The 25,403-nt window shown below is 56.6% G+C and overlaps 2 protein-coding genes across 3 annotated transcripts; one reads left to right on the top strand and one right to left on the bottom strand.

The window, feature by feature from the left end:
- Positions 1-11,424: 11,424 nt before the first annotated feature.
- Positions 11,425-14,953, top strand: NTMT1 (N-terminal Xaa-Pro-Lys N-methyltransferase 1). 2 transcript variants are annotated; one of them, XM_056505033.1, is made up of 5 exons: positions 11,425-11,750; positions 12,657-12,716; positions 13,483-13,685; positions 13,906-14,158; positions 14,559-14,953. In XM_056505033.1, the coding sequence occupies exons 3-5, from the start codon at positions 13,524-13,526 to the stop codon at positions 14,813-14,815; spliced, it is 672 nt and encodes a 223-aa protein (XP_056361008.1). In that variant the 5' UTR covers positions 11,425-11,750; positions 12,657-12,716; positions 13,483-13,523; the 3' UTR covers positions 14,816-14,953. The 2 variants fall into 2 exon arrangements, with proteins under 2 accessions (XP_056361008.1, XP_056361007.1); XM_056505032.1 differs by lacking the exon at positions 11,425-11,750 and adding an exon at positions 11,781-11,908.
- A 721-nt stretch (positions 14,954-15,674) lies between these two features.
- ASB6 (ankyrin repeat and SOCS box containing 6) lies at positions 15,675-20,748 on the bottom strand. The gene is made up of 7 exons (XM_056505031.1): positions 20,679-20,748; positions 19,592-19,783; positions 19,103-19,284; positions 18,664-18,770; positions 18,241-18,349; positions 17,675-17,761; positions 15,675-17,497 (listed from the first exon to the last, which is right to left on the bottom strand). The coding sequence occupies exons 2-7, from the start codon at positions 19,702-19,704 to the stop codon at positions 16,818-16,820; spliced, it is 1,278 nt and encodes a 425-aa protein (XP_056361006.1). The 5' UTR covers positions 19,705-19,783; positions 20,679-20,748; the 3' UTR covers positions 15,675-16,817.
- Positions 20,749-25,403: the final 4,655 nt, after the last annotated feature.

The raw sequence follows: 25,403 nt of genomic DNA, 5'->3' as shown, positions 1-25,403 counted from the left end.
CAGTGGGGTGAGCAAACCCTGCCTGGGGAGCAGCTTTGGAGGGCGGGTGAGCGCAGGTCCCCGGCTCCTCCCGTTCAGCCGGGGGCGGGCGCTGGGAGAGCAGCCCCAGCACCGCGCTTGTCACCCAGACAAGAGATCAATAACTAATTTCACTGCAGCAGCAGCGCCGGGTTTTTTCCAATAATTGTGAGCCGGCGGTGGGGAATGAGGCTCTCAGCACCGCTCCACACCAGCCTGCACCCGATCAATCGCCACACCGCTGGGGCAGCAGGAAAACTCATTTTTCTCCTTTTCTTCCCTCTCCTTCCTTCTCTCCTTCCTTATCCCGCTGCATTCCCTCCTCCTCCTGCTGTGGCGCTGCCTGGGCTGAGGGCTGTGTCCCCACACGGTGCGATTTGGGCTGGCCCCGCTGGGGACAAGGGCTGAGCCTCCTGTGCTGCCTCTACAGCCCCGAGCACTTTGGTCCCTGTCACCCCCGGGCCGGACCTGGCACCTGGCAGAGCACCATCCCATCAGCGTGGGTGAGGGTGGCAGAGCTGAGATTTCTCCTCTCCTTGTGGGATGAGGGGCTCCCAACAATGCCTTGGCTACTGTGTTGTGACTTTTGGTGGACTTTGTGTGATCCAAATGTGACTTTTACATTTTATAGCCCTGTTTTTCCTGGGTTTTCATTCCCTGAGCAATTGGTCTACTCCAGGTCAAGGATCCTACTGAGTTTTTTCCTTTAACTATCCTTTATGCCTTGTGCTTTTGCAACCCTGCTGTGCCTCAGTTTCTCTCTTTGTATCCATAATAGAGGGGGCTGAGAGCATCTCTTCCTGCTCCTTCCTGTGCCATTATGAGCCACCATGAGCTACATGCCCAAAGCAGGTGTTGCTGGCTCCCAGCTCAGAGGGAGCTTGGATTTGGGGTCCCCAGGAGCAAGGAGCCCCACGATCCCTGCACCTGTGAGGTGGCAGAGAGGGGTGCTGGGAGCTCAGTATCTCCCTGGGATTGAGAGATGCTCCAAGGCAGAGTCTGGAGGCACCTTTGGATCTCTTCAGCACCTCCAATGGGTTGTGTACGAGGTGCTTGGGCGGGGCAGGGAGGAAGGCTCAGCTGTGGGTTTGTCACTGCAGCACCTGCCAAGCCCATCCAAGCCCTGTACACCCCATGAAGGTGGAGCAGTGCAGCCCCTTGTTCTTTTCCCATGTTTAAGAGTCCTCTCACTGGTTCCCCAGGAGCATCCCCCTGAATTAAAGACTGCCTTTGCTGCCGAGCACTGAGAGCTGCCTGCATAATTTCAAAGTTTTATGACTTGCCTTGAAGGCTCCTATTGATTGGGGTCCTCTCTGGCTGATGAAGCTTTTAGTATGGCCTGGACTGGGCAAGCAAGGCTGGAATCTCAGCTTGTCCAGCTTAGCTAAATCACTGCTTAAAACCTCTGTGGCATGAGCACCAGGACACTGCTGCTCCTGGGAGTCTCCACGTGCACATCCACACCAGAGTTGTTTGCACTTTGAGGTGCTTTTTGGCTTCTCAGTTTCAGCCCTATGAGCTGAGACTCCCTATGGGGCCATGTCACATCCTACATGTGGTTTAACCTGCAGAATTACTTTCCTGGGTGGGTTTGATGTGGATTTAGGAGTTGGAGTGAGGGCATTTTGAGGGGTTTCTGTCCTGCTGAGGCTCCAGGCACTGCTCACTGCTCACTGGGGCAGAGAGATGCTCCTGGGATTTGGAGTTTCTATGGACACCCACTGCTGGGTGGAAGCAACAGCTTCCCCACGAGTCACTCTGTGCTGGCACAGACACACACGTGGCCAGCAAGGAAACCAGGAGCATCTCTCCATGGCTGCCATCTGCCCCATGGCTTGGCTTTGGAGAGGAGCTGGTGTCACCTTCACTTTCAAGCTCTCCCTGCTACAGCTGGAGGCTGTGGGGCTTCAAGGGCCATGGCACAGCCAGGGAGGGCCATGGACCCTCCTGTGTGCTGAGAGGTGGGTGCACCCCTCCAGCCCAAGCACCCCCCACCTCCTGTGCCACACTCTCTCTGGGTACCAGGCACAACCACCCCACACACAGAACTGGGGCTGGTGGCCAGGAACCCCCTTCCCAGTGGCTGTTTGACCTCAGAGAATGCACAGGAGCTGGTTGTTATTGTGGCCAAGCTACGACTCCCACAGCATTGGCTACTTCCACCCTCTCCCAGTTTTTCATCCTTGGGGGGCCCCAGCTTTCACTCCCTGTTCCCCCTAAGACAAGGGGGGCCAGTGCATGGCTGGGCTGGAGTTTGGGACAGCAGGAGGGAGGTGGTGGGAGACCCCATGGCTCCTTTAAGAAACCCACAACCGGCTCCAGAAAGCAGCTCAAGGTCACAGCGGGAACCTGCGGACTTGGCAGCAGCCAGCGAGGGAGGAGGGATGAAGGGAGGGAGGGAAGCAGCCCGATATCAAAATGAAATCACAGCCAGAGAGGGGCTGGCTGGTGGCACAGCACAGGAGGGAAGGAAGGTGGCGGCAGGACGTGCAGGGGACTCCACCCATGGGTGTCCCCCCGGGATTGCTGCAGCCCCAACCCCAGCACAGAGCTCTGGAGCTTCCCCCAGCTCAGAGCTGCCCTCCGCAGCTCCAGCCAATGGGCCTTGGGTGATTCAAGCCAAGGAAAGTCCCTTTGTGCCCCTGGCGTCACCCTGGGAATGCTGGAGCCACTTCCCTCCCACAGGACTTCCCGGGCTCCACAGGAGGTTTTCCAGCTCCAAGAGGAGCAGAGCAGGAGGAAGCTGCTGCCTGGGAGGGTTGTATCCTGCAGCTCATGGCATGGTCCACTCCCAACCTTTTACCTTATTATCTTTTTAAAGCAGCAGCTCCCCGAGTTCTGTGGTCTCTGCTGAGTCTTTGCCTTCATTTTGGGCCAGGAGGACCTTTGGAACCACCCTCAGCAGACACCACAGTGGACAAAACCAAGTCTTTAAATGCTCAAGAAAGTTAATACAAATTAATTAAAAGCTCATAAAATTTCATTTTTAAAATTTTTGGTGTTGAAATTAAACTCACAATTCTGGGTGCTCTGACTTGCCCTCTGGGTGAAGAGAAGGCACCAGGGATAAAGATAAATGCTGCTGGAGGGGAGATGCTCAGAGCAGGATTAGCACATCCTTTCACAGCCTTGGGACCTGATCTTGTCCCAGTGCCACACAGGGAGCCCCTGGCTGAACTCATGGGGGCTCTGGGGGCGCAGGCAGGAGCTCAGGCAGACCCGACCCAGGCTGAGGTTGAGCTGTGGCTCCAAAGCTGCTCATTTTGGGGTTGGTTCAGCAATGCCCAGTTTTAATTTTCATCAGCAGAATTAATCTGTGGAGTTATTTTCCCTTCCCCCCTCCCCTTCCTCTGCTACCAGCTTTATTCAAGGAATTTGATCATTTCTCCCAGGAGCTCGGCACCATTAACATTCACTCCCAACGTGTGCGAGCTGTGCTGCATCCCCAAGTGCTGCTGCTGCTGCCAGCCCTGGTACCAACCAGGCTCAGGGCAAACCTGGCCATCAGCTTCTCCTTCCCACAGCCTGGGCTGGCACAGCCCCTCCCAGAGACCCCCTAAATCCACACCTGGTATCCCCCAAATCCACACTGGCTGCCCCAGCACAGCAAAGGAGGATGGCATCCTGAACTCCAGCTTTGCTCTGCTGCAGCCTGGGCTTCTCCAGCAAGTCAAAGCCAAGGGGCTCTGGGAAGAACACCCAAGGCAGAGGAATGGCCAAGTGTTACAAGGTTTGGTGGTTTAAGTCAAGCAGATTGGTGTCCTGGGGTTTCCTGGAGTCCCATAAATTTGCTGGCTTGTTTTTCATTAATAAGGGTTAACTAACGAATTACTGTTGTTATTATTACTATTATTACTGTTGTTATCATTAATGCTATTAAATATTGCAGGCCAGGCTGCCTTGCCCAGCAGTAGCACTGAGGAGCTGTGGTTGGCACAGCCTCATCCTTCCAGCACTGTGCCTTGGCTCTGAGTACGCCATAGGTCTGTGTGCTGAGATCTGTGTAATCTATAGAATCTATATGGAAAGGTGTTTGGTCTGAGGTTTTGGTCTTGGTTTGCTTTCTCTGCTCAGTTGAGGTCTTAAGAGGGCCCAAGAGCTTGGGAAATTGGGAACAGAAGAAACATGGAGCCTGGTAGGTTTAATGGTTGGCTGGATTGTGGTGGGGAGCATCATGACCTGTGTCCAACCCCAGTCGTGTTTCACCCCTGAAGTTCCCCAAAAGCTTTTCTGACCCCCATTTCAGGCCCTTTTTCCTCCACAGGTGCCCCAGCAGCAGCACTAACCCTCATGTGCAGCCTCTTGCCTGGCATCCAAAGGGATGCTGATGGGCAGTACCAGTCCCAGGCAGCAGAAAGGGACTTTTGCAGCATCTGCTGCCTGTTGGATGCTGTTGAGGGCAGCACCTGCCTGTGTGCAGGCACTGAGCTCACCTGTGCCCACCACGATGAACCATTTCCTTCCTAACACCAGCCCTCCCAGGATGTCCTGCCTGGGAAATGAAATCAGCTCAGAACGGGAAATGCAACCAAGCTGGCCCAGCCCAAGAAGAAAATTGACAGCAAAACAAAAACAAATTCAAAAACTGGGGGGAAAAAAGTTGTATGCTGTGTGCACTGCTGTCCTTGTCACTCTCCCCACGCCCGTAGTCGGGAAGGCTGGCTTGTCCCAACAAGGCAGTGCAGAAAGGGGTGATTTTTTCCTTTAGCAGGGTTCCTGCTCCAACACACTCCTTTTCTTCCAGTTCTGGCTCTGGAGAAGGGAGCAGCTGGGTGCTGAGCCCGCCACAGCCCAGCCGTGCAGCCGGGCGAGGGCAAAGAGGCATTAGCTGAGACGCTTTATTTTTAGTCTTGGTTTAACAAGTATTAATTAATAAGAGTGCAAATGCTAATGCCGAGATGACACAAACTGCGTTGCCTGAAATGAATGTTTGGGGCTTGTCTGTGCCAGGATTTACAGCCGGGTGGGTTCACAGGGGCGAAATCATTGCTCAAGCTGCAAGGATAAGCTGAGCCGGCTCCTTCCCGGCGAGAGCGGCAGCGGCCGTGCCGCAATGGGATGTGCCGGGGGCTGCGGGGCTCGGGGGGCGCGGGGGGCTCGGGACAGGGATCGGGGCTGGGCTCGGGACAGGGATCGGGGCTGGGCTCGGGGCTGGGCTCGGGGCTGGGATCGGGGCTGGGATCGGGGCTGGGCTCGGGACAGGGATCGGGGCTGGGATCGGGGCTGGGATCGGGACAGGGATCGGGGCTGGGATCGGGGCTGGAACTGGGGCTGGGATCGGGGCTGGGCTCGGGGCTGGGATCGGGACAGGGATCGGGGCTGGAACTGGGGCTGGGATCGGGGCTGGGCTCGGGACAGGGATCGGGGCTGGGATCGGGGCTGGGATCGGGACAGGGATCGGGGCTGGAACTGGGGCTGGGATCGGGGCTGGGATCGGGGCTGGGATCGGGGCTGGGATCGGGGCTGGGCTCGGGACAGGGATCGGGGCTGGGCTCGGGGCTGGGCTCGGGACAGGGATCGGGGCTGGGCTCGGGACAGGGATCGGGGCTTGGCTCGGGACTGGGATCGGGACTGGGCTCGGGGGACTCGGGGCTGGGATCGGGGCCGGGATCGGGGCTGGCTCCGCAGCAGCGCCTTGTGGTGTCACACCAGCTCATCCCTGCCTGCAGAAATCTCCCAAGAAGTTTTGCAAAGTGCGGATTATTTTAGTGCCTGCCCGTCGGGGGTGGAGGGTCATGCCTTGCAGAAGGGATTCTTTCACCTAGTGAAGATTTCAGTCTTTGGAGAAAAAGATTCTCTTTCCCCTGGTCAAATCCCTCTGTCCTGCTCATTCCCTGCTCAAATATTTTTGCCCTGAGAGCTGGGCTTGGCTGCAGGGTTGGCAGGAGGCTTAGGAGAATGAGGAGGAAAGAAATACCCCATGACAGTAAGACTTGAAGAGTTTTCCCATCAGCATCAGCATTCTGTTGGTTTTGCTGGCATCACAGAAATTATGAACTTGAAGCTCCATATCTATTGAGGCTGTTTTTAGGATGCTTGTAGGTTTCCAGTGAGGTGCTGTGAGACCTGGTGATGGTAGCTTGGGGTCCTGGGGGTCGCCCAGCAACTTAAACCTCTCCAGTGGGGTTCTTGAATCAGAGAGGGAAGAGCTCAGTCAGGCCAGATCCAGGCCAGGTTTTCCTCCTTCTTTCTCCTCTCAACTGCAGGCAGGAGGGAGCTGCTACCTGCCTGACACAGCTGCTGCTGCTGCTGCTTTCGAAGCCCAGCCGCCTCCAGCAAGCCCTGCTCACCTGGGATGATGGGGTGGCAGGGAGCTGGACGCTGGGGAGTGTGGCCAGGCAAGCCATGCACTGGGAGCCAGGGACACTGCATCCTCCCTCTGCATCCTCCCAGGGCACACCTCATCCTCCCCAGAGTGCTCAGTGCATCCCCCAACCCCTGAGCTGCGGCAGAGATGGGAGCTGGCAGGACTCCCATAGGGGACTGGATCCCTCAGCCTTCCCGTGCCAGGGGTCTCCCCATCACTGAGAGAGTTTAGATGCCATTTTGGGAAAGCCAAGAGAGGCTGAGTTGTTTTTCTTCAGTGGGCTAGGTGGATACAGCACTGAGAGTGTGCAGGGGGGTGTCACCAGGGTGATGAGGTGGTTCAGGGTGAGGGGGGCACAGGGTAGAATTCTGGGGTGCTGCACTGGGGCTCAGCAGTGCCAGAAAACCCCTGGTCTGGGGTTTGGGTGTAGACTGGAGCCACTGGGTCACTGGAGCAGGTTTCTTGGATGCAATGGTTAGAGCTTAGAGATTAAAGGAATTTAGCCCTGCCTCATCCAAGCCAGCAAACTGCCTCACACTGGGTTTGGGGATGAGGATGCTCTGGAGTCTCCCCTCACAGCCCCTCCCCACCCACAGGGACCCAACCAGGGCACTGGGGACCGCACAAGAAATGCCCACCCATGGCTTCACAAGCTCACCCACCTCCCCCCGGGCTGGATGATGCCGTGGCTGTGTTTTCCAGGGAGGGATGCATGGGCAGGATTGCGTGGCCGTGCCCAGGGCTGGCTCCCCAGACAGCGCTGCCACGCTGCTCTTCAGCAGCTCTGTTCTATCATCGAATTTTAATTTAGTTAGTTGAGTTCTTTAAACAGTGTGAACTTGCTAAGTGCTTTGCATATTTTATACTCATGAGTAACATTTATCAAACAGAAAGTACAATTAATCAAAGAGGGGAGCGTTTGTAACTTGGAGCGGTTTGTATTCTCTCTTTCGTTCCTTGCTGTACCTTTCCTCTGTCTCCCCCGTCTTCCTCTTCCTCTTCCTCTTCCTCTTCCTCTTCCTCTTCCTCTTCCCCTGCCCTGCCCTGCCCAGGGAGCCAGGACAGCTTGAGTGTGATCTACACATACATCTGTATGTACACACACACATACATACTCCCTCTCTCTCCCTCTTTCCCTCATCAAAACCTGTACACCATACAAACACATTTTTTTTTTTTTATATTGTGTATGTATGTAAATATCTATATCTATATCTATATCTATATCTATATCTATATCTATATCTATATCTATCTACATCTATATAATCTATATCATCTATATCATCTATATCATCTATATCATCTATATCTATATATCTATGTATGTATATATCTATGTACCTATGCATATATCTATCTGCTATCTGGTATACAAATATATGTGTATCTATGAATGGTGTATATAGAATCCTGTATATATATAGGAATAAATGGTCCATTTACACTATATATGTGTATATGTACACATATGTGCACAGTTATATTTACAATATTATGCACACATTGTATTTATATATATATATTATTTGTATACATAGTATTTATATACATATTCACTATACCCATTAGCTGCAGTTCATAGTGTATCACATCTATTACACTACATATAATAAATAAGATTTTTACATTTTGGGCTGCTGGGGGGCTCAGCAGTGTTGGTGGTGGTGCTGCAGCCTCCTGACAAGAGCCAGCAGCTGAGGGAGTGAGGTGGGATGGACAGTGCCAGCCCTGAGCCATGCTGGGTGGACACCTGGCCAGCAGAAGTGACTGGCCAGCTCCAGCCTGTTTGGGGACAGTGACCGGTGGCTGGTGACAGGGACATGGGAAGCCCTGATAAGGGCAAGAGTGTGGCTGCAGCCTCCCAGCCCATGTTCCCTCTCTTTGGTGGGCATTTGGGATAAGGTGCAGACCAGGGGCTGCTTCTGGAACAAACACCAAAGGGACAATGACCTCTGTCCCCAGGGTATCTGTTTTTAAGGGCAGAATCACCAAAACCATGTCAGCTTTTGGCTACAAAGGCCCTTGGGCAACACAAGTGAAGTCCCTGCTGGTACCTGGGGAAGAACTGGCACCAGTGCTGGAAGATGAGAGGTGACAAAGGGATCTGTGTCTCTGCTGTGTCTCTGAGTGCCTTGGTGGCTCTTGGCAGAGCATGAAGAAGCCCTGACCTAATTTATTCTGACTTCCCAAGCCTTGGCCATGGCACAGCAGAGGTAGCTGAAGGAGCTGGGCAAATGTGGACATGGAGGCAGGTTTGCTGTGGTTGAACCCTGGTGCTGAGGCAGAGCACAGGAGAGGGGAACATCCCATGTGATTCCCAGGAAAGTACCTCAGGGCTCTTCCCATGGCCTTGGAGGTTTCAGTGCTCTATTAATTGCCATTAATGGCAGCAAACGGGGCAGGAGGTGCCCACCTGGACCCGGGTTAAGTGGCACCAAGGGAAGGGCTGTGCTGGCACTGCAGGACCTGCCTTGCAAATCACCTGCAACAACATGTGCTGTCCTGGTCACCTCTTCTCAAAAATGATAGTGCAAACTTAATTAGAATTAATTAATCAGAACAGGGTAATAAGGGTGATTAGGCACCTGGGGAAAAGAAAAAAAAATATTCCTGAAGAGCAATTGCAGCACCATGATTGCCTTGGAAGGTGGTGAGTGGGAGCAGGAAGGAGGGTGTGCAGGAAAACAAACAGACTGGAGAGAGGGGTCTGGGGGGTGTTTTCTGTCTCGTCACACAAGGAATTACTGAGTGACAAGATTGAAACCCGTCAGAGGAGAAGCATTTCCCAGCAGCAGTGACCACGGGGAGGCAGCTGAGCCCAGGAAGGCAGGGGCGGCTCTGCGCCGTGGCTGGAGCTGTGGCTGCTGCTGCCACTCTGCTCTGCAGATCTGGCTTTGCATAAACTGGCCCCAAGCTTGGACCTGCCTCAACAGGGACTCAACAAGGAGAGCTCAATGCTGGGACCCTCAACCCCAGCTGGGCTCAGAAACATGGCGAGCTCAGGCACACTCAGTTTAGTTTTCCTTTTAATTTTCAGCCACACTCTGTTGCCTTAATTAAATTAATAACAATAATAATATAAAATCAAAGGAAACATTTGCAAACAAAATCTGCGCCTAAGCTAAGGCAACTGCTGCAGGTTTCACTCCAGCCCCTGGAGAGGATGGGAGCACCATTCCTGCTATCATGAAGGGTTTTGGCAGAAGGGAAGGATGGAGGAGGCAGCTGGGGCTTCATGGAAATAGTCTTCAGGAGTCCCAGTGCAGCTCAGCGAAATAAAGGATAAAAGTGCCTTTTTTGGGGAAGCAGAGGCAGCAAATACTGCAGGCACCATGGAAGATTTGTGGCATGGATGGGATGCAGGTGCCCATTGCCTGCTTGAAAACACAGGTGACAACTGGTGCGATGCAACGGCTGCTGGCAGCTTCAGTGAGGAGAAAACTGGCGGGTTTGGGTCATTCAGGTGCCTGTGCATGGGGCCACTCACCCCATGCACCTCCCAAATACCCCTCCTGCCTGTGAGCAGCGAGGTGCCACCACCCTGTGCTCAGTGTCCCCTCCCTGGTGACGAAGAGCCTTGTTTCTTTAAAGCCTGAGAAGCAAAGTGGGGTGCAAGCAGTGCTTTTTGTGCATAGAGATGTTCTTACTGTGTCCCCTGCTCTGCAGCTGACTAAACAAAACACCACGCTCCTGGTCTCAGCACTCAGCCTCCAGCTCAGGTCACTGCTGTCCCCAGCACACTCAGGTCTTTTCACAGGGACTCAGGGGACCTGGGGACCCAAAAGCTGTCCCAGGCTGATGTTTGCTTGCCCAGAGATGGGGACTCCCTTTCTGCATTTCCCATGGAAGGATGGCAAGGGGCTCTATCCCTGAGCCCACATCCTGGTTGAGCCATGGATTTCTGGATGGCTGTGGGGTGAGCAGCTCTGTTTTGGGGACAGCAAGACCTTGTTTGGGCCATTGGGACATTTAGGGAGAGGTGAGCTCTGGCAATGGGCCCTGCTCCCCTGTGCCTACACAGCACTGGGAATTAGGGACACTGGGAGCGGCGGGACCAGCGCCCGCACCGGGCACAGGGTGGGCACAGGTACGGGAGGGGCATGTGAGGGGCCAGCGCTCGGGGGCGTCAGTACCGGCACACCCGGAACCGGGCTCTGTCTGTGCCGGGTGTATCGGTACCTGGCTCTGTCTGTGCCGGGTGTGCCGGTACCGGGCTCTGCCTGTGCCGGGTGTGCCGGTACCGGGCTCTGCCTGTGCCGGGTGTGCCGGTACCGGGCTCTGCCAGTGTCGGGTGTGCCGGTACCGGGCTCTGTCTGTGCCGGGTGTATCGGTACCGGGCTCTGCCTGTGCCGGGTGTGCCGGTACCGGGCTCTGCCTGTGCCGGGTGTATCGGTACCGGGCTCTGCCAGTGTCGGGTGTGCCGGTACCGGGCTCTGCCAGTGCAAGGTGTGTCGGTACCGGGCTCTGCCAGTGTCGGGTGTGCCGGTACCGGGCTCTGGCAGTGTCGGGTGTATCGGTACCTGGCTCTGCCTGTGCCGGGTGTATCGGTACCGGGCTCTGCCTGTGCCGGGTGTATCGGTACCGGGCTTTGCCAGTGTCGGGTGTATCGGTACCGGGCTCTGCCTGTGCCGGGTGTATCGGTACCGGGCTCTGGCAGTGCCGGGTGTGCCGGTATTGGGCTCTGTCGGTTCCGGGTGTGCCGGTACCGGGCTCTGGCAGTGCCGGGTGTGCCGGTATTGGGCTCTGTCCGTGCCAGGTGTGCCGGTACCGGGCTCTGCCGGTGCCGGGCTCTGTCTGTACCGGGGCACACGCGGGTCCCGCTCCCCCTCAGGACTCACCGAAGTTCCCGCGGCGGCGGCACAACGGCGGGACAACAGCGCCCCCTGGCGGCCAGGACGGGACACGGCGGGAGGGACCGGGACGGGACCGGGACAAGGACAACGGCGGGACAGGGCCGGAGCAGGAGCAGGAGCCGGGACGGGGACACACGGGCAGCCCGGCCAGGACACCCCCGTGGCTACTTGTTCTGGCGACCCGGTGCCAGCCGGCCGGGCTCCCGTGGCAGCCTGCCCCTCAAGAACGAGCGGTACCCGCGGGCTCCCCGTGGGCTGCCCGGTCCGCCCCAGTCCTCCCCCGCTTGTTCCAGGCCATCCCAGTCCATCCAGTCCATCCCAGTCCGTCCCAGTCCGTCCCAGTCCATCCCAGTCCATCCCAGTCCGTCCCAGTCCATCCCAGTCCGTCCCAGTCCGTCCCACCGCTGACACCCCCGGTCCCCGTCCCGCAGCGCCCCCGCGCGAGCAGCAGTGGGAGAGCGGGGCAGGGCCCGTCCGTTACGTCACAGTGACGTCACCGCCACGCCGCCGCCTGGTTGGTCCCCGCGGCCGCCCGTCCCGTGGGGGGCAGCGCGCGGCCGCCGCCGGAGGTAACGGGGGGGGCCCGGGGGTCGCGGCCGCGGCCTGAGGGAGCGGCGGGAGCGGCGGCACCGGGCACCCCGGCACCGGGCACCCCGGCACCGCCCGGCACGCCTGCCCCGGGCCGCGGCCGCGGGGGGCCGGCGGAGCTGCCCGGGCCGGAGCCGGGGTAGGGCTGCACCCGGCGGCCCGCGGGGTCCTGGAGCGCGGGGGGCGCTCAGCCCCGGTGGGCGGGAGGCGAAAGGGCCGGGTCGGGCCTTGCACCGGGGACCGCGCCCTCGCCCCGCACGGCGCTGCTGTCACACCGCCCGGGCCCGGGATGGGCCCCCCGTGCCCCCCGTGGCGGCGCAGCCACGTCCCCTCGGCCTGCGGACCCCCTTCCCCGGCCTGCGGGGCGCCCCGGGGCCCGCGGCCCCGCACTGCGGTGACCCCCCACGCCGTGTGACCTTCTCCCCATGGCTGCGGCGTCCGTGGGGCGAGTCCTGGCCTTCGCCTGCTCGCACTGCCGCGGGCACCGGGGGCTTCTGCGGCAGCAGGAAGGGTTCGGGTTCGGGTTCAGGTTTGGGTTAGGGGGCCTGGGTGCTCTCTGCCTGTGCTGGTAGCCTGTGACACCCTAAAAATGAGTCACCAGGGACTCACCAAGCCAAATGCAGGCCAAGGAATGGGGTCACTGCGGGGAGGGTGAGCCCGTGAGATCAGACAGGAGCACTGCTCAAAGTGGAATCAGAACCCTCCATGTGCTGGTTACACTCGTGGCTCAGCCTCTGGTGTAAGTGGCAGCAGCAGCTCCTGTCCTCCAGCCTCCCTGGGAGCAGCTGTGGGGCTGGGGTGTCTCTTACCTGTGGTTTCCTGGGGCCACGGTCACACAGGGCTAGAGGGGTGATTTGGGATTTAAATCTCATCTTCTGTTCTCCTAGATCATAGTGCAGACCGGCTCCTGGCACCACTGAGCCAAACTGGATTTCCACCGGTGACCTGTAAGTTGAGATGCCCCGTCCCCCTTTCCTGTCCCGAGGCTGTTCGAGACCACGTGGGGCCACCAAACCTGTCTGAACTGCCATAGAAAAGGTTTTGTGTCTAATGGGGTATTTGCCAGCAAATTCAAGCCATGAACTCTATATATTTCTTTATTTGTGAAGGTGTTTGAAGTCCTTGAATTTACCCTTTGGCCACCTTAAATCTAGTTTCTAATCCCCAGCGCAGTTAATCAAATCCACAGTGGTTTGAATTATGAGATGCCTGGGGGGGGGATTTATAGCTTGTATTGCTGATTATACCTTGACTTTATTATATTGCAAATATCTAACTTATGGTCACGGCTGAGATTTACAATCCTCAGGTAGGTACTCAGGATAACTTTTAGCAACTCCAGATGTAATTGGAGGTGACTGATGGGGTTGTCGCCACACATAAACATGTAATCTGTAAAATGTTAAGACAGGGAAAGGAGAAGCAGAATAGGTGAAAAGGTGGGTCAGCCTTAAAAAGTAATGATGTAATTGGGTGTATTGCTGAGCAAGGCTCTGCCATGTCTGTTCTGGCTGAGGCACCTGCCCCAGGAAGGGTTTTGAGCTTGTTGGTCTCCAGAAAACACAAGGATTTCGATCTTTGTTCCTGCCTGCTCTCAGCTGCAGGATTTTGGAGTTTGCAGTAGCCCTGGGGAGGGGGAAGGGCTGATAAATAGATGTGAGGTACTGGCAGAGCTGACTCATTCCTCGCTGGTTTGGGGTTCTGCCATCCCAGGGGAGCAGTGAGTCCCGTGCGGGCGCGTGCCCTCGGCCAGCATGACCAGCGAGGTGGTGGAGAACGAGTTTGAGTTTTACTCCAAGGCAGAGAAGTACTGGAAGGATGTGCCCGCCACAGTGGATGGCATGTTGGGGGGCTACGGCCACATCTCCAGCATCGACATCAATAGCTCCAGGAAGTTCCTGCAGAGGTTTCTGCGGGTAGGTGGCACAGTCTGTCGTGCTCCTAAAACCCCACCCTTCTCCCAGTGTGGAGCTGGGCTCTTCCCTCTTCACTGCTCCATGGGATCTTCTGTTGCATGCCAGGAGAGCTTTGTCCTGCCATGGGTTCCCTATAGCCCAGTCCTGCCCTGTGTGGTTGTCCCATTTCTCCTCTGTGGGTGCCTGGCAGTGGATTCACTCCTCACGGTGGTTGTTGCAGGATGGCCCCAACCGGACGGGGACGACCCGTGCTCTGGACTGCGGGGCTGGCATTGGCCGGATCACCAAGCGGCTGCTGCTGCCCCTCTTCAAGACAGTGGACATGGTGGATGTGACAGAGGACTTCCTCACCAAGGCCAAGAGCTACCTGGGCGAGGAGGGCAGGCGGGTGCGCAACTACTTCTGCTGTGGCCTCCAGGACTTCAGCCCTGAGCCAAACTCCTATGATGTCATCTGGATCCAGTGGGTCATCGGTGAGGGTCACTGCTTGTGGGGTATTTCCAGCCTGTCCCGTTCCCTTGACGGGCAGGTGCCCTATGCACTGGGGAGAGCAGCCTGAGGTCTGCATAGAGAATGGGCATCACAGCATGGGTGGGGACTTGGGGTGGGCAGCTGCCCCCCATCCCATGCAGGAATGTCCCTGTACTTTTTCCCCCAAATGTCTTTTCCCTCAAGCCCTCAGAGGCCAGAGCAGAGGTGTGGGTTGGATGGAGTTGAGTTGTAAGACACAAGTTGGATGCCCCCAAGCTAAAGCTTTCACTTCAAATACCTCAAGTATTTGGCCACTTGGATCAGGAGGGATCCCAAAAGCAGCTTCTGGGTTTCCTCCCCTTGGTCAACCTCTTCCCTCTAACCCCTGCTTTGCCCCTCCAGGACATCTCACTGACAACCACCTCTCCGACTTCCTGAAGCGCTGCCGTGCCGGCCTGCGGCCCAACGGCATCGTGGTCATCAAGGACAACATGGCTCAGGAGGGGGTGATCATGGACGATGTGGACAGCAGCGTCTGCCGGGACCTGGACGTGGTGCATAAGATCATCCGCAGAGCTGGGCTGCACCTGCTGGCTGAGGAGCGCCAGGAGAACTTCCCTGATGAGATCTACCACGTCTACACCTTTGCCATGAGATGAGGGCAGTGGGAGAAGGTCTCTCCCGTGTCGTGACACCCCTTCCAGGGGCTGGTGACAAGGACGGGACTTTGTCTTCCAAGTTGCTGCTGTTTGTGAAAAGAAGTGTTTGCCAAATACATTTTCCTGCTGTTGCACTTCTGCACGTGAGGTTTGTCAGATGCATGTTGGCTCTGTGCCGCCCTTGGGGCTCTGGACAGGAGTAAGAGGGTCTCCCATGCACGAGGTGATCCATGGGCAGCAGCAGGTTGCTGACTGCAGTGCACAGGGCTCCTGCTCGTGAACAGGAGCTTGGGGTGCCTTTGGGATGGGTGGGCTCCATTCCTTGATGAGTGTTTGACCCCTTCCTGCTGCTCAGTAATAAGCTGGGTAAGGCAAAGAGGAGAAACCTCTGCTGTTTCCCTGTGGTGGTGTGGGGAGGCAAAACCAGGTTCTGGGGCTTTGAGGGGGCCTCAGCTTTAAACCCCTGAGCAGGTTTACATGGGCAGCAAAAAGGGAGGTGTGTGTAACCCTGAGTCCCCCACATCCTCCTCCAGGGATAGGGGTACCCCAGACAAAGCCTTGCAACCCTGGGAGTGCACTGGTGTGGTCTGAGCTGCTCCCAGACCCCTCCAGCTCCATCACTGTGACACTGCAGCTGCTCCCCCAGCACCCCACACCATCACCTGACTTTGAACTCCCATCTCCTCTTTGGCCATATTCCCTTCATTTATCCAAGTATGGCCACTGACTCAAGGATGCCAACACTGGCACAGCAGCATGCCAGGGCTGAGTCCAGGTGCAGAGTCTGCTGCAGATCAACCCTCCAACCATCCCCCATTCCTGTCCTTCACCCCACCTCTCCTAAGGAAAAGCAAACCCGTTATAGAAGGCCTCATTTAATTGTTCAGTTCTCATTCCAGACACCAAGACAGAATTTTATCACATTACTGCATTTTTTTTAAGCACCAGTTCATCAGGATACACATTTCCAGTTCCAATTGCCAGTGAATTCCAGATCCACCTGATAAACAGTCTTTAATAAGAACAGACTTTTCATCTTCTGCATCTGTTCCCCATGAAAAACAATACAAACCAACAAAACTGTGTGGGGCTCAGTTCTGTGGCCAGTCTTTGGCACGTCACAAGGAAGCAGGTGTCTAGAAAGGGGAGCCAGGCAGCTGTGGCAAGGCTGGAACACAAGCCCTCCAGGGGCAGCAATTTCTTGTTCCTGGGAAGGAGGCATTGGAGAATAAGATCCTGGGAGTGGTCACCAAGGAAAAGAGCCAAGGAATGGGGAGGGAGGCACAAGGCACTCAGCTGCTGACTGCCCATTCCTCATCCTTGCACAGGGAATGCACCATGAAGTTTGCAAACATCCCTTTGTGTGTTTTGGAGCCCAGTAACTCTTGAGATGTCCTTGGTGAATGGTCCTCTGTGGTAGGATGGGGTGCAGAAACTCGGAGGGCCCAGAGCAGTCAGGTACTGCTGCCAGCCCCGTTTCCCTTCACTCCCTTCCCTGGTGTCAGAAGTTCACACTGAGCAAGGAAGGCATCCACAGCCACAGGATTATGCCAAACCTGCTTCCACCACCAGGACCAGAGGCAGAGAACACCTCTTCCTTCTCCCAGCACCCCGAGGCATCTCTCAACTCCACTGGACACCTAAGGCACTGCACCACCCATGGCAGGGCTGGGAGAGAGGGGACAGGCTGCCTTGTCCAGTCACAGCCCCCAACCCAGCGATCTGTCCCCAGGCCTTTGCTTAATCTCCCTCCAAACCAGCCCCAGTATCCAGCTCCCCCATGCCCAGGAGCTCTGCCTGCCTCCCCATGACGTGCCCCAGAGCAATGAGACCTTCACAAACACATGTGACATTGTGCCCAAGAAACCACCCCCAGAATGCCACAGAGAGGGACTCCATGGGCAGCACCTCTTGCTGCAGAGAAAACTGTCTCAGAGCAGAGATATGGTGGCAGTAGGCACAGCAGGGCTGTGGAGGGAGCAGACAGAGAGGCACTGTCAGGTCACAGGTCCTCGTGCCCAGCAGCAGTGTGGTCGATGAGGAGGTACCACTTCAGCCGGTCTGGGAGAGGCAGAGCCTTGATTTTGTCACCCACTGGCCACGGTTTCAGGCGCTGCCGGATGAACACCCTGCAGAGGTGCTTCAGTGCCTGTGGCGAGCGCTCCAGCTGCTTCAGAGAGCAGAACAGAGTCTGGACCTTCTCCCCATGGAACCTGCAGCTGCTGGTGTTGACCTCAAAATTTCTGGGCAGCTGGATGGCTTGTGAACTGGCCATCATGAGCTCCAGCAGAGTCTGACCTTTCTGGATGAGGTCTGAGGAATAGGTTTCATCGTCAAAGCGACTGAGGTGCCAGCAGAGGTGCTCAAAGGCGATGTGGAAGCCGGACCAGCAAGAGGGACCATGGAGGGAGCAGTTGTAGGCAGCACCTGACTCCAGCAAGAACCGCAGCAGCGGGAAGTAGTCTTTGAAGCTTTTCAAGCAGAAGTGTGTGAGGGACTCTGAGGCTGGGCACTCGCTGGGGTTGGCACCGTGGGCCAGCAGCAGCTGCGTGACACGGAAGCAGAAGCGCTCGATGTCCTCGGCCTCCTCCTCGGTGTAGCTGTATGCCATCTCTCCCAGCAGGTAGATGACATAGGTGAAGACAGTGTCACCATCTTTGGTGGCAGCTCTGACATCTGCGCCTGCAGGAAGGGACAGAGAATGTGACTGACACTGCAGAGCGAGAGGCCAGGCCAGCACCAACTCCAGCAGCTCTGGGCTTTACTCTGATCCAGTGGGAACATAAAGGAGTCAGGAGGGCAGTGCCTGGTGCTGCACAAACAATCAGCCAGTCAGAAAGGGGAGAAGGATTTCTTTACCTCCTTCCAGCAGGAGACGGATGCTGTCGGTGTTGTGGATCTGGCCACTGTCACTGCTGGCCAGGGCATGCAGCAGTGCAGTCTTCCCTGCAATGGAGTAATCAGTCAGAAACAGGACAACAGGGTGACACCCCAAAAGGCAGGAAGGAAAACAAACCACCCCACCCACCAGACAGCCCAAACACAGGGAGTGACAAACCTTCTTCTGGCAGATGCTTCTACTGTCCCTATGCCAGTGCCCAGCTGTGGGAACAGTCACAGGCCACAGCACAGGGCTGGTGGTGGCCTCAGTGGGTGTATGTGCCACAGCAGAGTGAGTGGGCACCACAGGACAACAGAGGCACAGCCCCATCCCACCTCCCCTGGGCTGCACAGAGCTAGGTTCAGCCCTTCTCACACAGCCAGCACAACAGGAGAGAATACTGAGCACAGGGAGGTTCTGCCAGCTTCCTCCCAACTCCCAAACCTGTCTGTAAGCAGGGAGCAGCTGCAGCAGCAAATGGCCCCAGCCCTGTGCCCTGGCCCAGCCCACCCTCAGCTGGGGGAGCCAGGCAGGACGCACAGACCGTTCTTGTCAGCAGCGTTGACGTCGGCCCCCAGCTGCAGCAGCCGCCGCAGGCACGGCAACCGCTCGGGCTCCTCGCTGGCCAGGTCCAGGGGACTGCTCTCGTGGATCTGCAAAGCAGTTAAAGAACACTGTAGATATTGGAGACTGGGAGTGCCTGCAGGCAGTTGTTGTGGAGGCTTTATCTTAGCCACAGTAAGTGTCTCTCCGGCCTTCTCCCACACTCCAAGGCAGGGGCTCAGCCAAAGGCAACTTGACCTTCTGCCACAGCATCAGAGCACTACGGACAGCGGGCACAGGGATGAGCCAAGGGGAAGCAGCACACAGTAAAGCCCAGGAGGAGGGAAGCAGGAGGGCTGTCCCCACACCCAGAGCAGCCCAGGCCGGGGGCTCAGCCTGCCCTCGCCAGGCAGCCGTGCCGTACCCGGTCTCTGCGGTTGATGTCGGCGCCGTGCTGCACCAGCAGCTCCACCGCGTCCGGCTGGTTCCGCAGCACCGCCATGTGCAGGGGCGTGTAGTAGGTGACTGGGTCTGAGGATGAAAACAGTCAGAGAGAACAAAGGGCTTCCCCAAAATGGCCCCAGTGCTGCCAAGAGTGGCAGGGGACACCTGGGAGCACAGTGATGCCTGTGAAAACAGGGCTGTCACAGGCACCCCAGGTCCTGCTGTTCCAATGACTCCATGCTGCCAAAAGCCCCCAAGTCCCTGGCGTCCTTCAGTCCATCCACAACACTCCAGAGCAGGAAGCAGGAGTGGTCTGAGCTAGCAGCACCCCCTCTTTCTGGCCCAGCTATCCCCACCTCCCAGGGCAGCTTCTCATCTGCTGGTTCCTCCTCGCCCAGTCCCCTTTCCACCAGCCTCACCTTCAAAGCTGAGGTCAGCACCAAATTCCAGGAGGATTTCTGCAGCAGGGACGAGCCCCAGCTCGGTGACCTTCAGCAGGGCATAGCTCACACCTTCCTGATAAAACGGGGAGTGGGTCTCCCTCTCCAGGACTCTTCTCACAGCTGAGAGCTGGCTCCTGTCACTGTCCAGGCATGCAGAGCTTGAGACACAAAAACCCAGCAGTTACTCAGTGAACATAGCTCAGGTGTGCGAGGGTCAAAGTGGCACCAGGGAAGAAGGAAAATCCCTGGTCTTCCCTCTGGTCCTGTACCCAGTGGGTCTCCAACCAGCTGGCTGTGAGGTTACACAGCACCTTCAGGGCCTCAGCTGAGCCCCAGTTTAGGCTTTGTTGCTGTGGGATGAGCTGCTCCCCAGGACTGGGTGCAAACTTGTCCAAACCTCAGCCAGGTCCCTGAGCTCCAAGATCCCCCAAAAACACTCCAGGGTGTTCAGCCCCCTGCTGTTACCTCTCCAGGGAGCTCTGTTTTTCAGTGTCAGGCGTGGCCAGCAGCCCCAGGAGCTCATCCACCAGGGGCTGGTACTCCAGGACGATCCTGCGGAAGCCGTGCAGGAAAGGCATCGTGCTCTGCCCTGCACACCTGCCTGGGGGACTCCAGCACGGCACTGCTCTCCTCCCTCCTCCAAAGGGCTTCTCCCTCCTTCCAAAACAAACAAGGCTTTCAGCAGGTTTGAACACAGAAAAAAACACAGCTGCCCCCTCCTTATATAAAGGCAGCCCAGCCCAGCGCAGGGATCTCCTCCCACACACCAATTTGGTGTCCCCAAATTATCTCCTGCACGCAGAGCTGCACACTGCAGTTATCTGGGCACAGGATGGAAACATCCAGGCACAGCCCAGGCTGGGCAGAGCCCCGTGCAGAGGGGGCTGCTGCAGGATGGGGTGCTCTGAGTGTCTGTAACCAGCCAAGCCCTGCCTGGTTTCTACGGAGAGGGGGCTGGAGCCACTCCCTCAGTGCAACAACCCCAGGGACCCCCTCAATCTCCCTGCAGCCCCCGGGGAGAAACGCCAGGAGCCCCCAGACCCTGCAGATGAGGAACAAGACCCTGTCTAGAGATCGCCACACAAAAGATCTGTAAAACGCACACTTTCATTTCCTTATCATTCTAATAGTCAAAATAAGCTAATAAAAAATAAAACCAATTTTTTTTTCTGTTTGTTTCACAATGCTTTAAAGTCGGAATACGTCTGTTATTATCAGCAGGTACGTGTAAATAAAATAAATAAATAAATAAATAAATAAATAAATAAATAAATAAATAAATAAATAAATAAAGGTATGCACCACTGCTGACAGGCTGAGTGGGCTACAAAAATATATTTTTAGATACATTAAACACGCTCATCAGTTCTTTCTCTGAGGAGGCAAACTAGGCTATAGAGGGGGAAGAAAAATAACCCAAACGAGTCCATAAACCCCAGTTGGTTTTCACAAATAAACACGCACAAATTCCAATGCAGCCCCCGCCGAGCAACACGGGGAGGGAAGGGAAGCCGCGGCCCCGCCCTCCCCTCACGGCCCTGCCGCCCCTCACCTGCCTGGGCACCGCGACCGGAACGGGAACGGGAACCGGAACCCGCCGGGAGCGGGGCCGCACCGGGGGCGGGGCCTCGGGGGGTGTGGTCTCGGGAACGGGGGTGTGGTCTCGGGTACGGGGGTGTGGTCTCGGGGACGGGGATGTGGTCTGGGGTACGGCTCATTTGGGGCGTGGCCTGACCGGGGGCGTGGTCTCGCTGGAAGGTGCGGCCTAATCTCATGTGGGCGTGGCCGTAGCGAGAGTGGCCGGCAGGGGGCAGCACGCGGCCGCGCGCGGACGGGGGGACGCGCCCGGCCCCCCCGGTGTCCCCCCTCTGTCCCCCGGCACCCCCCGGCACCCCCGGTAACACCCGGTGTCCCCCCTCTGTCCCCCGGCCCCCCCGGTGTCCCCCCTCTGTCCCCCGGCACCCCCCGGTAACACCCGATGTCCCCCCTCTGTCCTCCCGGGCTGTCCCCTCCCTCACGGGTGTCACCCCCCGAGTAGCCCCTTTCCCAGTGTCCTCCCCCCTGCCCCGAATATCCCCCCTCCCCATGTGTTCCCCCCACCTTGGGTGTCCCCCCAGCCCAGGTGTCCCCCCTTTCCCCGATGTCCCCCCTCCCTTCTGGAGGACCCACCCAGGCCGGGCAGGGTTTGCTGGGGGCTGGCACCAGTGGCCGCCGCCTCCCCGGGGCTCGGGGTGACTCCGGTGCTGCTGCCCGCAGACCATCCCCTGCTGTAAGAGCTACCAGGGGAAGCATTACCCCAGGATTTATTGGTACTATTATCATAATCATCATTATTTTTATTATTATTCTGGTGGAATCTGCCAGCGCGGGGAGCTCTGGAGAGCGGCAATAACTGAAGCCGCCTTGGGTTTCCTATTTACGTATTTATTTTATTCCGGTGGAGCGTTTCCAGACTGCAGCAGGCGGCCGTGGCCGCGGGGCAGAGGGGGCGAGGAGGCTGCAGGGCCGGCTGGGCATTTTTCTGACGTGCTGTCACGGTCCTCCTTGTTTCCCACCCTTCCCTCCCGCACACAGACTGGGTGCCGGGGTGGGGGACCCCAGTGCTGGCAGCCCCGGGACCCCGAGCCCACCTTCAGGGCAGGGCAGGGTGGCTGGTGGCCCTGGTGGCACCAGGACGTGGTGCTGTGCAGTGGTACCTGGATGGGCAGCTGGCCTGCACCCCCCTGCAGCCCAGCAGCCCCCCTGGGTGGGGTTTGGGGGTGTCATCCCCCTGTTTGCCCGAGTAGGGGTGGAAATAACCCCAGCCAAGCCTGGGCAGGGAGCAGAGGGGAAAGCGGCAAGGAAGAGCGAGGGACGGTGGGGATTTGTCCCTCTGCACAGAGGGCTGAGCTGGCTTCAAACCAGTGCAACTTTGGGTGGGCTGGGCAGCTGAGACCCTCATTCCAGTCCCAGAGCCTCCTGCTGCCACCAGGTATCACCAGACCCTGGGCTCTCTGCATTCCCAGTAAAACCCAAACCCTCCATAGTCCAAGAAAACCCCAGACGCTCCACAATTACAGCAGCAGCACCAGACACAAACCCCATCCCTGTCTGTGTGGCACTTGTGGGGGCTGTGCAGGGTCCAGGCCTCCAAAAACACCATTTGGGGAGAAATCACTGCTCCATGCCTGCTGTGGCTGGGAAAGGAGGGCTGGCAAGGCAGGGTCACCCCATGGCCACCTCTGACCCCAGCTGTGCTGTCCCTGAGGATGAGGGCTGTGCCAGCCCAAAGGTGCCTTTTCAGGAGCCCCAAGGGGCTTTTTCCCCACCCTGGTAACCCCAGCTTGAAAGGAGGCTTTGGGGATGCAGGGTGGGACCAAACCAGCCCTGGGAGGGGACACACCAGGAGACCCACGGGCTGAGCCCTTCCCTTGCCACCAGCACAGTGAGTCCACACACAGGAGTTCCTCCCTGGAGTATCCCTGCCATGAGCACACCACACAGGCCCCAGGGAGATGACTCTGCATCCCCACATTTCCTGGGAGCAGAAATTTGGCAGTCAGGGCTGTTTCTGGCCCCGTGGCTGGATGGGGGTTTGAGTGCCTGGGTGGAATAACAGCTCTGCCCCTTCCTCCCCACGGCCTTGGCGGGGCGGACTCGGAAGAATGCGAGTTGGCCATCCATCAGGGAGACACAGCAACAGCCAGCCGAAGAAAGAGGGGCATTTTAGGAGGAAAGCCAGGGAAATTTGATCATTAAGAAATCCTCCTGGCTGTCTGGGGGAATTTAATTAAATTGCTGGAAAGGGCTGTAAGCACATCTGGATCCAATATGTGCCGCTTTGATTTTTTTCTTTCTTTCTTTCTCTTTTTTTTTTTTTTTTCTCTCTCTCTTTTCTTTTTTTTTTTTTTTTTTTTTTTTTTCAGTTCACTCTTTTCCCATCTCGCTGTTGAAGGATGGGGGGGGAATAAAAGGGAAATAGCAGAGCCACAGAGTATTGGTTCATCTGGGACTGACTGGGATTCCTGGCAGGGAGAGAAAGAAAGAGCAAAAGAGAAGCAGAAAGAGAGGGAATGAGAAATCTGGGAGAAAAAGCTTCACCAAGGGGCTGGCTGGGGTGTTTTATAATGCCACCAACCACAGAAACAGGGAGCTAGGAGGCAATGGGGGGGGTTGTGAGGGCTGGAGGGGAGAGGAGGAGAAGAGGAGCCAGCACACAGCATGCTGTACTTTTGGGGCCTGGTGGGGATGGAGGGAGAAAGAGGATTGCTCAGTAAGTACAGAAATACCATTCCTGCTGGGAAGGGCAGGGCTGGGCAGGAGGACTCCTCCAGCAGCTACCCCAGGCTGTCACCCTGTGACTGTCCTGGCCCCTGCCCGATGCCCTGGGGTGGAGGGGGGCTCTGATCCCCAGCCTGGGCAGGACACGGGGCTGGGCACCCACCCACCCCCCCACCCCCCACCCCACCTTTCTGGTCCTGGCCAGGCACTGCCAAGCCCCCACCATCCCCCACACTCTACTCCTTCCCACCTCCTTACTCCAAACATCCTCCTTAGGGTGCAGCAGAGGTGCAGCTCCATAGTCAGACAAAACCTTCAGCTATGGATGAGCCAGCCCAGCTTGTCTGCACCAGAACATCCACAGGGTGAGATTTTGGGGGTGTTAGGAGCACCTGGGTACCACAAGGAGCAGCTCCACCCCAGGCAGTGCTCCCAGGAGGCTGCCCACAGTTTTGGGGTGAGGAGGGGGCTGGGGCTGGCAGAGCACATCCAGATCCCTCAGCACCATGGGAGCACAAGGCATTAGCACAGCCTGAGAGAAATCAGGAAACCCCCAGGAAAGCACAAAGTGAAATTACCAAAAAATACAATATTTTAATTTTTTTTTCTTTCTTTTTCCTGAGAAGGATGAAGGACTGGCAAACAGAAATATCATCCTACGGGCTGCAAAGCTGTCAGGCTCTGGCCAGACAGATCCTGACCCTGAGGAGCCCAGCACAGCTCTGCCAATTCAATGCCTCTGGCTCATCAGCCCAGCAGCTCTGGCCCAGCAAAGCCAGACTCAGAGCTCACACCCAGCTCAGCAAAACCCAAGTGCCCAGTGTCAGGTAAAGCAAACCTGCTCAGCTTTGTCTCTGCACCACCCACGTTTTGCCCAAAGCCAAGAGTCACCTTGCCAGCTTCCAAGTCCATTTTAAAACACAGTTTTTACCAAAAAAATAAATGAGAAGAGCTTGCACAAGTGGGTTAGGGAACACCAGGAGTGTGTGTTTCAAACAACCAGGTCTTGCTTCAGATGCCTCGTGTGGATGGTGGCGTTTAAAAAAACGATGCTGAGGAAAAAAAAAAAGGGGCAAATCCTACAGCTAAAAAGGAAATTGCATTAATACAGATTGTTTTATTTAAAAAAAGCAAACCCTGACCTCTACTTCAAAAAAGTCATTAGACATTCTCCTTCTGAAAGGCCGACAGGGGATATTACTGAAAGGCCAGTTAATTTCTCAATGACTTACTGTTCTTGCTCTGCTCATGGAAATGTGTAAAGAGTTGGAGGGTAATTTAAGGCACCCTGCAGAAAGGTGTGTAAATCTTTGCATGTCTAAAGAAACTTTACCAGACTGCTAGGACTGGAAAAAAAAGAAAATGCTTGCCCTCTTTTTTTTTTCCTTTTCCTTTTTTTTTTTTTTTTTTTTTTTTTTTTAGCTTTCCCTTGGAACTCTGATCCCCTTTGATCATAAAAAAGGTCATATTTCAACCAAAAAATATCAGCAATCACAGGGCCCGAGGAAGTGCGAACCCAAGGGGGTTTCAGCGACGATTATTCCCTCCATTTAATTATTTAATGCCACGGACTGAGGGAAAGCCGTCTCCCCTGGAAAGCCAGACAGTTCAAGAATAAGGTCTGGCCCTAAACAAGGAGGAGGAAGAGGGTTATAAACGGGGATGGGGCTGCTCCATCCCCCACTCCTGCCCTCACTCCTCCACGGGCCAAGAGCAGCCGCCCCCAAAATAAAAATAATCACAGCAAGATGTTCCCAGCCCTGGAGCCAAGAGGGGACAAGGATGGGGTCCCACTGCCCTGGGCTCCCCAGGCCAGCCGTGCCCAGTGCTGATGGAACAGTCAGGGCTGATCCCAGGGCACTTTTTCCTGGACATGGGGTCACCCCCATCCTGGGAAGGGTCTGTCCCTGCGGTCATGGTGGAAAAAAGCAGGATCAAGCAGGTACCTGGACAAGGAAGGGTGGCACAGAGCCTGGTGGACTCAGGGGTGATGCAGCCATCCCCTCCCTGAGAGCAG

Source organism: Oenanthe melanoleuca, chromosome 17 (genome assembly GCF_029582105.1).
Source record: "Oenanthe melanoleuca isolate GR-GAL-2019-014 chromosome 17, OMel1.0, whole genome shotgun sequence".
Classification (NCBI taxonomy): domain Eukaryota; kingdom Metazoa; phylum Chordata; class Aves; order Passeriformes; family Muscicapidae; genus Oenanthe; species Oenanthe melanoleuca.
This window is presented reverse-complemented; position numbering and strand designations above follow the sequence as displayed.